At 42.2% G+C, this 12,844-nt stretch overlaps 1 protein-coding gene across 1 annotated transcript in view; it reads left to right on the top strand.

The window, feature by feature from the left end:
• The window catches only part of LOC120511861 (amine oxidase [flavin-containing] A-like), a 34,885-nt gene that overhangs the window by 20,696 nt on the left and 1,345 nt on the right, over positions 1–12,844 (top strand). Inside the window, exons 6-14 of the mRNA XM_039729446.1 lie at positions 1,968–2,109; positions 3,616–3,765; positions 4,636–4,795; positions 6,057–6,153; positions 7,632–7,685; positions 8,610–8,667; positions 9,078–9,175; positions 10,658–10,769; positions 12,067–12,129. Coding sequence (XP_039585380.1) covers positions 1,968–2,109; positions 3,616–3,765; positions 4,636–4,795; positions 6,057–6,153; positions 7,632–7,685; positions 8,610–8,667; positions 9,078–9,175; positions 10,658–10,769; positions 12,067–12,129 — 934 coding nt within the window. The remainder of the gene's footprint in view (positions 1–1,967; positions 2,110–3,615; positions 3,766–4,635; positions 4,796–6,056; positions 6,154–7,631; positions 7,686–8,609; positions 8,668–9,077; positions 9,176–10,657; positions 10,770–12,066; positions 12,130–12,844) is intronic.

Genomic DNA, 12,844 nt, shown 5'->3' with positions numbered 1-12,844 from the left:
TTCCAAATTCCAGGGCTGCAATTCTGCTGGGTGCTGTACTCCTCTCAGGATCTTAAACTCCACAGTCTAATGGCTACTGCAGCCAAGGCTGCCCTTCACCTTTGCACCATCCCACAGGTCCTCCTGGTTTGTGACTAACAGATCCATCAGAACATCCACGATAGCTGGTAGGAAGAGGGCTCAAGGTCTTGTATCATCTATAAAAATGACCAGTGTGTTTTCTGTGAGAGACTGCACTCACTGTACAAATAAAAAAGGAACAATTATACATTGAGGTGATGACAATTGGAAATTCTTTTCCTTTCCTTTCTCTTTTCAATCATTTCTCTTTATAAGGCAAAGAGAAGTGTGCTCTTATGAGCAGTCGTGTCCCCACTTGCTGTGCCAGCCCCTGTGCTGTTCTCTAGCATCTCCTCCCTCCTATTCAGTGTCTTTTATTTGTGTGGCTGTGCTCTGTGTTTGCCCTTTCATTCTGACTGCAGGTTAGTGCTGTGCCTGCAGCTTGCTGACCAAAACTCTCCATTTGAAATTCATTTTTATGGTTTAGGTCTTGCTCCAGCTCCATGGGATATGCTGTACAGCCATTTGGACTTGCTCAGGCTCCCTGTGGCATTGGAGTTTTCTTTGCAATTAGTTTTATGAGCCTTTTGCCTGCAGACTTGGTTACTTTGAACTGCTGTTGCAAGTGCACTGTCTCTTCCTTTTCTAGTTTTTACTGCTGCTTTTAGCCATGGAGCTGGTGGAGCATAAGCAGGACTGGGTTTGTAGTGATCCCTTCTTTAACAGACTTCTCTGCTGGGCAGCTTCTACTGCCAATGTTGTCAGTAAAACATCCAGTTTTAATGGATTTGCTCAGCTGAAATGCATTCAAAAACTCAGTAAAAACCCATGTAGATCTTTAAGCCAAGCCACATTTTTCTACACACAGTTAAAAAATGGTGCTTAAACAGAAAAGCTCTTCCACAGCATTTTCTGTATGACTCAGGGCCAAGATTACAAAAGATTTGTTTGCCCTGTGTCACAGATCTGCATCTACTGATCCTGGAGACTTTTTTCACATTTCTTAGGCCCAAACCTGCTGCAACTGTTTAGTGTCTTGGTGCTCTCAGAATTGTCACAGAGGGTTCTTGTGTGCAGGCTGTTTTCATATCCTGGCTAGTGAAATAGGGGTGAATGTACTTCATACTTTGAGAAGCGAGGTTATAAAAGTTTATAAGTTACGTATTTTAGCCCAGATAACTCGCAAAGTTCCTTCCTTTATCAGATGATTATAAATTTATGTTGTTTCATGAAGCTTAATTGAAGTCAAAGTCCTTTTACCTTCTTTGCAAATGATCTCAATTTTCTTACAAATCTGTGGCCACAAATGCAAGAAATGTGAATAGCCAGATTCTCTTGCTGCTGCTGTTTCTCTGTTTATTTCAGAGGACAAGTGACCCTTTCCTTATTTTTATAGCAATGATTGCCAATTAGGTTTTCTCTGTCTGGGTTATATACCAAGTCTGATTCTTGATTTCACAAAGGATCAGTGCAGCAGTGTTACATGACAGGTGGGGAATGTCTGGGCTGCGTGGCTGCTCAGTCCCTCAGGACCCATCAGACCCTGGAACTGATGTGCCCAATGAGCTCCCCATGAGAAATGGAGAAAGGTTTCACTAACAGATTACAAAAACTGTTCAGAAAAATATTTATTCTGATGAAATGAATAGCAGCTGGGAAACTATTTAATGGAGGTGAAATCAGTGGGATTTCAACCTAAGTAAGTAAATACTTTGGGAGGGAAGGAGGTGCTGGTAGAAACCCGTTTAAACAGACTCACTACAGACTGAAAAATTAAACAAATATTAATCAACTTGACTTTTCAGACTTTGGGAAAGCAGCCCTTGTTTAGTATAGCAAATAAAATCCTGAAAGCAGTCAGGAAGTCATATTTACTGAGTCTTTTCCTGGTCCTGTGTCTCATGCAGAGCTGTCAGAGACTTCGCCACGATCTTTGTCAACATCAATGTCACGTCTGAGCCTCATGAAGTCTCTGCCCTCTGGTTCCTGTGGTATGTGAAGCAGTGTGGGGGCACATTCAGGATTTTCTCTATCACCAATGGGGGCCAGGTACAAAATGTCTCATTTCCTTCCTCCTGTCTTGAAAATGTGACGAGCAAGTGCAGTGTTGTACCCATCAAAACCCTGCAATTAATGAAAAGATGAGGGCATGTGGCACCAGAGAGAAACGTGATACAGCCCTGTCAACTAACTCTGTTTAATGAAGGATTTTATTAGCTAAGATGTGGAATAAATTGAGACTATTTAAAGAATTGGGTGCTTTCTACATTCACTTCAGCACAGTACCATTGTAGCAGTTGTCTTGCTTTTTTGCCAATTTATTTTCTATGGGTTATTTGAATGTTTACAAGAGCTACAAGAGTTCAGAACAAGTGTACTTCAGAGTGAAATGTGGATGTTTCTTTGGTGTTGAAGCCTCTAATGACAAGAGTTGGAAGTAAATAGCAAAAGGCCCTTCCTTCTTGGGTTGGCTCACATGGCACCAGTTCCCATCAACATCTGTCCATTGTGGGAAGAGCAGAGAACCACATTTCAGGAAGGATGTAAACAGTGCTGATGCTGTCCTGTGGTAGGAGACAGACCTGGCTAAGAGCCTTCCTCCTCAGGAGCTCCTCAGTCATGTTTGCTGTCCCACATCAGCAGCTACCAGATGCTGCAACAAGAGTTAAAAATAAAATTAATCCCAAGATACTCATAGCTGAATGAAACATGTGGAGAAGGGAAAGCTACATGGGAAGAGAACTTATTTTCTTTGTAGCTGGATGGGAAAATCTGTCTTTTTCCCTATCATGCTTCCTTCTTCCCTCACCCAAATCAATTTTAGTTGAGCAAAAGCACTAAGGGTTTCTGGCTTAGTGGCTCTTCCAAGTCTTATAAAACCTGCTTGGGCAGTCTTTCAGCACAAAACTTTATGGATCCTTTCCTCCCTGCCAGTACCAGCATCTTACACATAAAAGTGAGCTGCTTTACCTCCTGCTGGTGGCTGGCAGCTGAAAGAGATTTTAGTGCTTCCCCTGATGTCTGCGTGGACATTGCAGGGAAATGTGTCATAGATTGTGCTTTTTTCCTGGCAGCGGTCTTTGTGTCTTCCCAGAGAAGACACAGGGAGAAAGCTCATTACCTTGATACCAGACTCAGCTAAAATCTGTCTTGCTTCTGGGCTGGCACAGTATTTCATTGTACAGTTGGTTTCTTTGTCACACTTGAGGGTTTTGGTAGCACTGTGGTGGATAAAGTACTCAAACCTGTTTTGAATGAAGTGATATGTTTATTTTTGCTAGAAAGCCTGCATGATATGTGCATGTTCTCTAGGCTTAAAGAGTCTTTAAGCCAGGTCATTAGGGAATTGCAAAAGTGGTTTAGTCAGTAATCCCCACTGAGGCTCAGGTTTATGCCCTCGCTCTTCTGAAAGTCTGAGTGTCTTTGTGCACCCTGAGGACTTGAAGATTTGGCCTGCAATTTTGTGATGGTGAGCAGAAGTCATATTCAATGTCATTGTGATTAATGCTGTTGATTTTTTTTTTGTCTGTGTTTCTTTCCTCTTTGTTGTTTTAGGAGAGGAAGTTTAAAGGGGGTTCCGGTCAGATATCGGAGAAAATAATGGAACACCTCAAAGGCAGAGTTAAACTGGAGAGACCTGTGATCAGTATCGATCAGACAGGTGATAATGTCCTTGTGGAGACTCTAAACCATGAGATATATGAGGTAATTCAATCAGAATAAAAGTGAAGCATGCATTTGGTAGGGGAATATATCTGCTGTATCTCTCAGCCAGCTGTAATCAGGAAGTACCCATTTGTGTGTGTCTGTTTCTTGGACTGTGCTGACTCTCCATGGAACCTGCTTTACAGATTTATTTATGACTGGCTCTCTTCTTGATGTTCTGCTACTTGGTTTCTGTCATTACTCTGACTTTTCTGCCTTAACTTTCTATGTCTTTATGCATTTTTACATTTTAGTTCTGCATTGAGACCATTTCAAAGGAAGGAAAAATAACCTTCCTGTTTGTGTCTACATTTGTGGTTTCCAGCACAGAAAAAGAAAAAAAAAAGACATTTCAAAGACCTTTAGTAAGACTTTGCCTCTGTACTGTGGTGCTTGGAAATGCTGCATCAGCACAGAGTCCTGCACTGCTCCAGTCAGACCCAGGGCCTGTGAGAGGGATGGAGCACACTCAGGAAAGCTGGAATCACCATTAGTATTCCTTGTCCTGAAGTAACATCCTGTGAATGTGCGCAAACGTGATTTTTTTAGCATCTTATAACTGGGAAAAATGTGGGTCATATTTTTCTGGAGATGATAAAGGCAGTTTTACCCAGACCATAGGATGTCTCTTGTGCCATTTCCCCACCTGTCTCCAGCCAAGTTTCAACTCTGGTCTGTTTTTTCCAGCTCCATGTTTCTGAAATGGCAGAATTACTTTTGTCACCTGGAAATCTGTGTGTGGGAAAGCCACCTAGCAGGGTCAGGGGTGGGAAAGCTGTTAGCAGCTATTGATAGTGTCTTCCAAACATGTCCTGTGGGATGAGCTCAGAGGGAGGCAGCTTCTTGTGCTGACTTTGTTCTGCATTTCAGGGCAAGTACGTGATCAGTGCCATCCCTCCAATCCTGACAACAAAGATTCACTTCAAACCAGAGCTGCCACCAGACAGAAACCAGTTAATTCAGCGTTTGCCTATGGGGAGTGTCATAAAAACCATGATGTACTACAGGGAAGCCTTCTGGAGGAGGAAGGGTAGGTGGGGAAAGCGGAGGACTTGGGAACTCTGTGCAAAATTTGAAGTTCTGCTGTCTAACAATCAGGGAATAAATCCAAGGGAGTCTTAAATGCTCAAAACCCCAAAATCAAACATACAGAAAAGTGAAAAGTAAAGCTCCTTAGAAAGAATAAGTCTTTCTCTGAGCTTGAGTGCATGCCTTGTCCCAAAGATGAGTCCAGACCCAAACAGGATCCCAAATCTCATAGCAGCTGGCTGAGGTGGGATGACCAAGAGAACAAGCAATGTTTTCCTGGGAAACCATTTTGCTGAAACCTGCAGAGCACAGAAGCATCAGCTTCCCTGCAGCATCAGCTCCCTTCTCCTGCCAGGACAGTTAGGTCAGCCAAAGAGAATTTACAGCAGATGACAAGCAGAGCTTAAGGTGTAAGCAAGACCTTTCCCTGATTTTAATCTTCTGTTCTGCAGACTTGATATCTCAGAGGACTGGGAAAAGTAGGTTAACTTTTTGTTCAGCTCAAGATATTTTTTCCATGCTGTAATATCTTGTTTTTCTCAGCTTTAACTGATACTATTTTCAGAACTATTTGTATGAACAGATTAGTTCCACTTTCTTCCTAACAATATTGACAGTGGTAAAAATATTTCTTAATCAAATTAATATAATTTGCGTATGTTTCAGGGCATAACCTGGCCATTGAGATTAGGCAGGAATACAGCCAGGTGTATGCATTGTTATCTAGATGAGATTTTTTGCATGTTCACCTGAAACATGTCCTGATGTGATCCTAGATTAGACAGCCCAAGCTTCTGCTGCATTACTGTTATGGAACACCATTCCTAACAATCTTATCACCAGCAAAATCAAAATAGTGGAGATTTGAGCCTGCAGTGACCAGATGTAATTACACTGGGTTTTGTTTTGGTCAAAAGTACTCATGGAATGAATCACCATAATTCTGACTAGATCCATTTATTTTTAATGTGTATTCTCCCCAGAATAGAAAGCCAAAGGGACTTTGCAGCAATCCACAGAAATTCCTTGTTAGCTAACCATGGAATTTTAACGATTTTTACAAGTCTGTGTACACAATTTCCCAGAGTGAGAGAGAAGAGAGAAACTGTTACAGAGACAGTTCAGGCACATAGATGTTATTTGTAATAACAGAATTACCATACAATTCCTTTTAGGGATAATTTTCCCTGCTCATTCCTATCAGAAAGAGTGATGATCAACAAGTTTTCCTAACAATCATCTCGGGATTTCTTTCCCCTTAGGTTATTGTGGTTCCTTTGTCATTGAGGATGAAGAGTCTCCAATTGGAATAACCATAGATGACACAAAACCTGATGGAACTTTCCCTGCCATTATGGGGTAAAAGCTGCTGGCCCACATTCACAGATGTGTATTTCTTCTTGTAAGAGTGGGAGCAGGAGGGAGAGGGGAAATGACCAGGTTACACCCGTGTTTCCCACTTCCACAGCTGGCACAGATGGAGGAGAGCACTTCTGCCAAGCCTCTTGTCCCTCTCTAGTCTGTAGAAATTTTTGGTGAAGGTTCTGCTACAAACAGCCTAATAGAAAGATGTGGTTGGGAAGGAGTTGTTGAATTCAGCTATAGCCTTTTTAAGCATTCAGTTCACATTTGTTGTTTCTTGGTTTTTGTTTTTGGGATTTTTTTGGTTTTTTTAAATTTTTTTTGTTTGTCTGTTTTGGGGGTTTTTTGGGGTTTTTTTCTGTTTTTTGTTGTTGTTGTTTGGTTTGGGGTTTTTTTGTTGTTTTATTTTTGTTTGTTTGTTTGGTTGGTTTTCTGTGGAGTAGATTTAGAAATAAATCCCTGTCTTACCTATCTGAGCCTGTATTTGGCTTATGCTGGGCTTTTATGTTTAGTCCCTGGTCCAAAATGACAACACAATTGTCCAAGAAATCCTCATTTTCTCCTCTCCCCACTGAGCTGAGGCAGGACAAGGAACATCAGCTGCTGGAGCAGGGAGGCAGCTGTGCAGTGAAAAAAAAAAAAATCAAGATTCTGTAGAAACTGACAAGTAAAAATGTTACAATTTGGACAAACAGGTGGGAAAATACATGGCAGCATTGACTGGCTTTTAAAATAGCTGAAACCAAATGAACAGACAAACTTTACACGTGTTTCCACCATAATCTGAGGTGAGACTGCCAAAAAAAGCCCAATATGAATGTCAGACAACTACTCCTTAAGTGTCTGGCAGGGAAAGCTCACCCCTTCTACTGAACTGTACGTGTTTATGGGCATGTTCAAGGCTTGAAAGCTTCCATGGCCTCCTGAGAGCAGCAGATCTCCTCCAAGCCCCATATGGCAAGCAGTTTCCAGCTTTCTTTCTCCTCGTGGATTTATGTGACTTTCTAAAAGAGTGGAGGAACATACTTCATCCCCTGGATATCTCCACTAGGGTCAGATGAACTAATTGTCAAATCTGTTTCTTCAAGATGGATAAATATTAATGCTAGTTCCTGCAGGAGTGATCCATGGCACTGTGCAGTGCCTGTCACAGCAGCAGGCTGCTGTCACTCACTAACACCAGGTGACACAGGCAGCTGCCTGCTGGACTGCAAAAGCTTAATAAACTCAGAATTTCAGTCCATTTGGATCAGACCTAGATAGGGAATGCACACCCTCCCTTTCAGTTAACTCTGCAGGTTACCCTGCATGGGATTTTTCATGTGTGTGACCTGTAATTATTTAATGTTGAGCTATAATGGCAAACCTGCAGCTCATTGCATACTAGTAAAGTGTTTTGCCAATCCATTTTTAGAGTCATTTCGAGCCTGCAAATCAGCTGGGGTGATGTTCATATACCTTATTTTTGTTTTCAGTTTCATCCTTAGCAGAAAGGCTCTCAAACTGGCCCACCTCAGCAAGGAAGAGAGGTAAGAGTTCAGAAGCTGTAAATGTTCAGAAACAAGTTGTTTCTTTGGGATGCTTCCCCACAGGAATGTGTGTGAATATATGTGTGAATGTGCACATTTATACATGCTCAGCATAACTACCAACACTGGAAATTGGGGCAAAAATTGAGATTTTAGTGTAAACAGGCTGAGACACTAAAGCTAATATTCATCCAGTTATGGATATTTCTAAATTTCTAAGTCCTGCCCAATCTTCCATGCTATGTTTTACCAATTCTGGGTATCTGTATGAATGGAGAAGATTTTTGCAACCATGTTCCCAGACTACATCTCCAGTGAATGATGCTTTAACCCAGGGATACAGCAGTGCTGACTTGGCTCCTTTTGGGTCTCCTTCAGATTCAGACTGGGTGATAAAATTTTTAGACTTCTGTTTTTATAAAAGTATGGCTTCCCCATTAGTCAGTGAAATGAACAAACAGTACTTTCTAAATGTGAGTTTTGGTACTGTGCAAGTGAAAAGGGGAGCTCTGCTTAGGAATGTGAGCAGCATTCTTCAGCTCATATTTTATTCCCAGCTGTAGTAAATCTGTAGGGATTTAATTGATTTATGTTGCTTTTCTTCTGGTCTTACACCAGCGAACATGAGGATGAATTGGCTCTGCATCCTAAAATAGCTGTACAAAGATTTATTTTTTTGAACTCATTGCCAAAATCAACCTTCATTTCCCATTCCCTGAGTCCATTTTAGGTGTAACTTTTAGGCATCAGCATTTGAAATATGCATGTTAAGATAAGAACTTGAAATCTGACTTAAAAACAAAGCCTAACCCAACTTTCTTTCCAATGTGTTGCAGTAAGTTTGGGTTTTTTATAAAAAAGATGAGAGTGGAGAGGTTCCCCCCCCTTTTTTTTTTTTCTGACTCTGATTTTATTTTCATATAGGAAAAGGAGGATCAGTGAGGCATATGCCAAGGCACTGGGGATGAAAGAGGCTTTACAAGTAAGGAATTAATGCCTGGTTTTGGCTCTGTTGTACAATATTGTTGCTCCTTTGTTCTGGATGATGAGGGCAAAGTTCCTGGAACCTGAAATGTGTACCTAAAATTGCATGCTGGGCCATGCAACAAGGGGAGGGCAGGACTGAGTACAAGAAGAAAAGAACTGCCAGTCTCACCCCGCACAAGAAAAGAGAAGGCAGTGCATGTTTTAATTTGTCCTGTCGTGGGAGACTGGTGTTTCTGTCAAAGCACAAAAATTTGTTTTGTGCAGATGGATAGCATTAGCCAGATGACATGGCACTCCTTTGTCAGGTACTCTTAGCCTGTTATCCCCCTCTTCAAAAGCAATATATGTTCTTTTTTTCTAATTTCTCTGTCAGTGTTTCACTGTTTTCTCTGTTGAAACTCACAGCCTGTGCATTATGAAGAGAAGGACTGGGCCGCGGAGCAATATTCAGGGGGCTGCTACACAGCCTACTTCCCACCAGGCATAATGCATTCCTATGGAAGGTAAAACACAGAATGCTTTGCTTTCTAATTCACATTTTAGCTCATGTACAAGGTTACACCTTGTGCAACACACCCATGGCATATTTACAATATTAGGGGAACTTCAACCCTCTTTCCACTCCCCTACTCCCCAGCTAACAAGGACATTGCTATTTGCTTTACTAAGAGCAGAGTTTCTCTTGTGCTTTTTAAGGAAATGAAACACAGTCACAAAGGGACCTGCTAAAGCCACAAAACTTTTCCCCTCTGGGTTATTTACAGTAGTTTGTGCTATGCAGTATTTGCAGTGGATCCCTCTAGAGACCCCGCCAAGCCCTTGAGGACACACATCTTGGCCAGATGAAGACTCTCCACTGACTGGAGCATCAGGTTCAGGAGAAGCCCAGGAGCTCCTCAGCATGTCCAGCATGGGGTTAGACCCTGCCTGAGCTGAGACCACGTGGGGTCATCAGAAAATAAACTTGATTTCTTTACTCTTACTTCAGATCATGATTTCCAAACTTTCTATTCTTGTTCTTCCCCTTTTCAAAGATGCAAAGAAAGCAAACAAAGGGTTGTGAGGACATATACTGCCATATAAAACACCCTTATATACACATAAAATGGCTCTATTATGCAATAACAGTAAAAAAATTTGAATTCTACTAAATAAGGAAAAGCACAATCTGGGACATTGGACTACTCCGCCAATGGTAGAAGATGGAAAACTAGAAAATAAACATACACATTGAACAGATCACTTGAATTTGAGACAATCTTTCACCACGTGGGGAGGAGTTGTCCCATGTGTACAGTCATTTATCTCTTGTCATTTATGCAAACACTCAGGCAGGAGTGGGTGAGGTGTCTGGCCTGGGGAACTGCTGCCAAGCAGACAGGGAAAACCTAAATGGGGGATTAGATGGGAGCCCTCACACCAGGCACATTCCCAGTGGGAGAGGGAGCTCAGTACCCACAGCTGGGTTGGCTGGAATGCTTGTGCAGGGCTGAGGGACTGGATTCATGACCCTGTGGGGGGAATGCAGCTCCCTGATGCCAGGCCTTCAGCAGCCAGGCAAGTCCAGCCTCCAAACAGAAGCTGATATTGGTGATCTAGCACTGCAGAAACGTCATCCACATGCCACTGTAATGGCAGGATAACAGCGAAGCTGCCATGCAGAAAATATAAGTCTATCAGCTGCTGGAGGCTGTTAGGATTATCCCTATTATCCCTTATCCCAGCACTAAACTAAGGCCTGTATTACTTTGTATGGGAGCTGGGAACACTGATTTATGCCTTAGGTTTTTCTCTCTCTCAGATCTTGAATTTTGTGTGCAGAAGCAAGCAGGTGATCCTGCAGGGACAGCTTATCACACCTCACCCAGGTGTGCAGGGATTCTGGAGAGCTGAAGCCCTGTGCTCCATCAAAGCCAGAAATTGCTTTTAGAAGGATCATCACCCTCCTGTCACTTGTCACCTGACATTCTCCACTTGTTTTGAAGGATCATTCGCCAGCCTGTTGACAGAATCTACTTTGCGGGCACGGAGACAGCGACCCAGTGGAGTGGATACATGGAGGGAGCTGTGCAGGCAGGAGAGAGAGCAGCCAGAGAGGTACAGACCACTGCTCTGCTTCCAACATCTCTATCAAAAGGCTGGAAAGGATTAAGTACTGCTTGGAAAGTCTGATTTAGTGCAAAGGCTTCTAGAATTGACAGGGAGGGATCTCAGAAAACAACGTGACTGAAATATTTTAATTTTTTTAAACTTATTTAATTGGTTATTGAATAAAGTGAAGCCAAGAATCTCAACCAAATCAGAATATTACTGAACTGGAGACTTAAAATAAAGCTTATGCCATGTACTGCATGTCTAGAGGAAAAAAACCCCCAACCTGATGCTGTTTGTAGATACACTACCTCAATTTCTAACAAATTAATCACTGCATGTTTTAAAACTAATCTGAGGAATTTCAAATGCTCACAGCTATTTCCTGTGCAGAAATCTGAACATTGTTCTCATTTTTGATCTATCCCTTCTGCTTCTCCTTTTACAAGACAGTCCTGTTAGCTGAGCTTTATGTAATTGTAATGTGCAGCTCTGATAATGTCTAAATCTCCTCAGAATGACACACGTTGGGCTGGGTTCCCAGTCACAGTGAAATCCCTTTACAACAATCTGGAGGGAGGGGGAAAAAGCATTAAAGGGTGCACATTACAGTTGCAACTGCATGGCAAAGCCACAGAGTTGTTATTTAAAGGAAAATCACTCTTTTACTTCCATTTGACAGAATGTCATATTTGTCTTATAATCCTTTTTACTTGCTTCAAGTCACATAATTTCTCTTTTCTCCATGCCTGTGAGCAGTAGTTACAAAGACAGTGAGCTGTCTTCTAGAGGCATTCATTTGCTCCCAAAAATCCCCATGATTGTTACAATCAGTTTATTCTCAAGAAAAATCCTTGATGAGCTTTGTACTGCCGGAATAGGCAAGGGAGGGCTCCATAATTCTATGCTGTGAGAGCCTCAGGGTTGCAGCTCTCCCCTTTCCATATCCCAGAAGCACCACTCCTAACAGGTTTTGTGTCCCAAGTCCATGGCTGCAACCTCACCTTGGTATTTCTCAAACAGCCGTGAGAAAAAGCTTTTTTGCTTTAACTCAGGAAAAAGAAACCAAATAACCAAACAAAAAAGATAAAACAAAAAAAACCAAAAACTAAAAACCTTCCACAAAAATATTTAGAGAAGCTCTAGTAGAAATCATTGTACATTTTGTGGTTCAAGAGATTTTCAGCTAGTCATAGTTACACCTTTTATCAATGTCACTTGCTCTGACTTCCTCTGTTTCTCCAAAACTGGAGGTATTGTGGGTTATAATTTTTTCACATGGTACAAATAATTTTTCTTCTAGGTACTGTACAGTATGGGGAAGATCTCCAAGAGTGAAATTTGGATGCCAGAGCCAGCGTCAAAGGTGAGCCAGAGTGTCACTGTCACCCAGCCAGGCACACCCCCCTCAGTCAGGTGTGTCCCTATTTCACTGAATCGCAGAACAATGAGGTTGGAAGAGACCCCTGAGATCATCGAGTCCAACCTATGTCCTAACACCTCAACTCAGAATCTGGACTATAGCACCAAGTGCCATGTCCAGCCTTTTTTTAAACACATCCAGGGATGGTGATTCTACCATCTCTCTGGGAAGAACATTCCAATACTTTATTATACTTTCAGTGAAAATTTTTTTCCTAATATCCAACCTATACCTTCCCTGACGTAGCTTGAGACTGTGTGCTCTGGTTCTGTCAGTGCTGCCCAGTGATTCATTTCAGTGATCCCTATGCACCCTGCTCCCAGGCAAGGATTTAGTGACCTCACATGCTGATGGTATTAATTTCTGTGACTTGTCCAAGGAATATTGTTACCCCTGTCTGAAGGGTGGATGACTAAGAGCCAAGCACACTGATCTCAGAGCCTGGGGGACTGAAAAATGCAGCCTAATTCTGCCCAGCCCCAGGCCATGGTTTAAGGCCAAATAGAACCTCATTCCAGCCATAAGTAACCCCATCTTCCCTGCCCTGTGGCTGTTCAGGAGGACAGAACACACATCTCACAGCCACGACCCTTCTTCCCTGCACAACCTGGGAAATACCTGTGACCTCCCCAGCCTCACGAGATGCTTTTGCCACCTC

This window comes from Passer montanus, unplaced genomic scaffold (genome assembly GCF_014805655.1).
Source record: "Passer montanus isolate IOZ18808 unplaced genomic scaffold, ASM1480565v1 scaffold69, whole genome shotgun sequence".
NCBI classification, from domain to species: Eukaryota; Metazoa; Chordata; class Aves; order Passeriformes; family Passeridae; genus Passer; species Passer montanus.
This window is presented reverse-complemented; position numbering and strand designations above follow the sequence as displayed.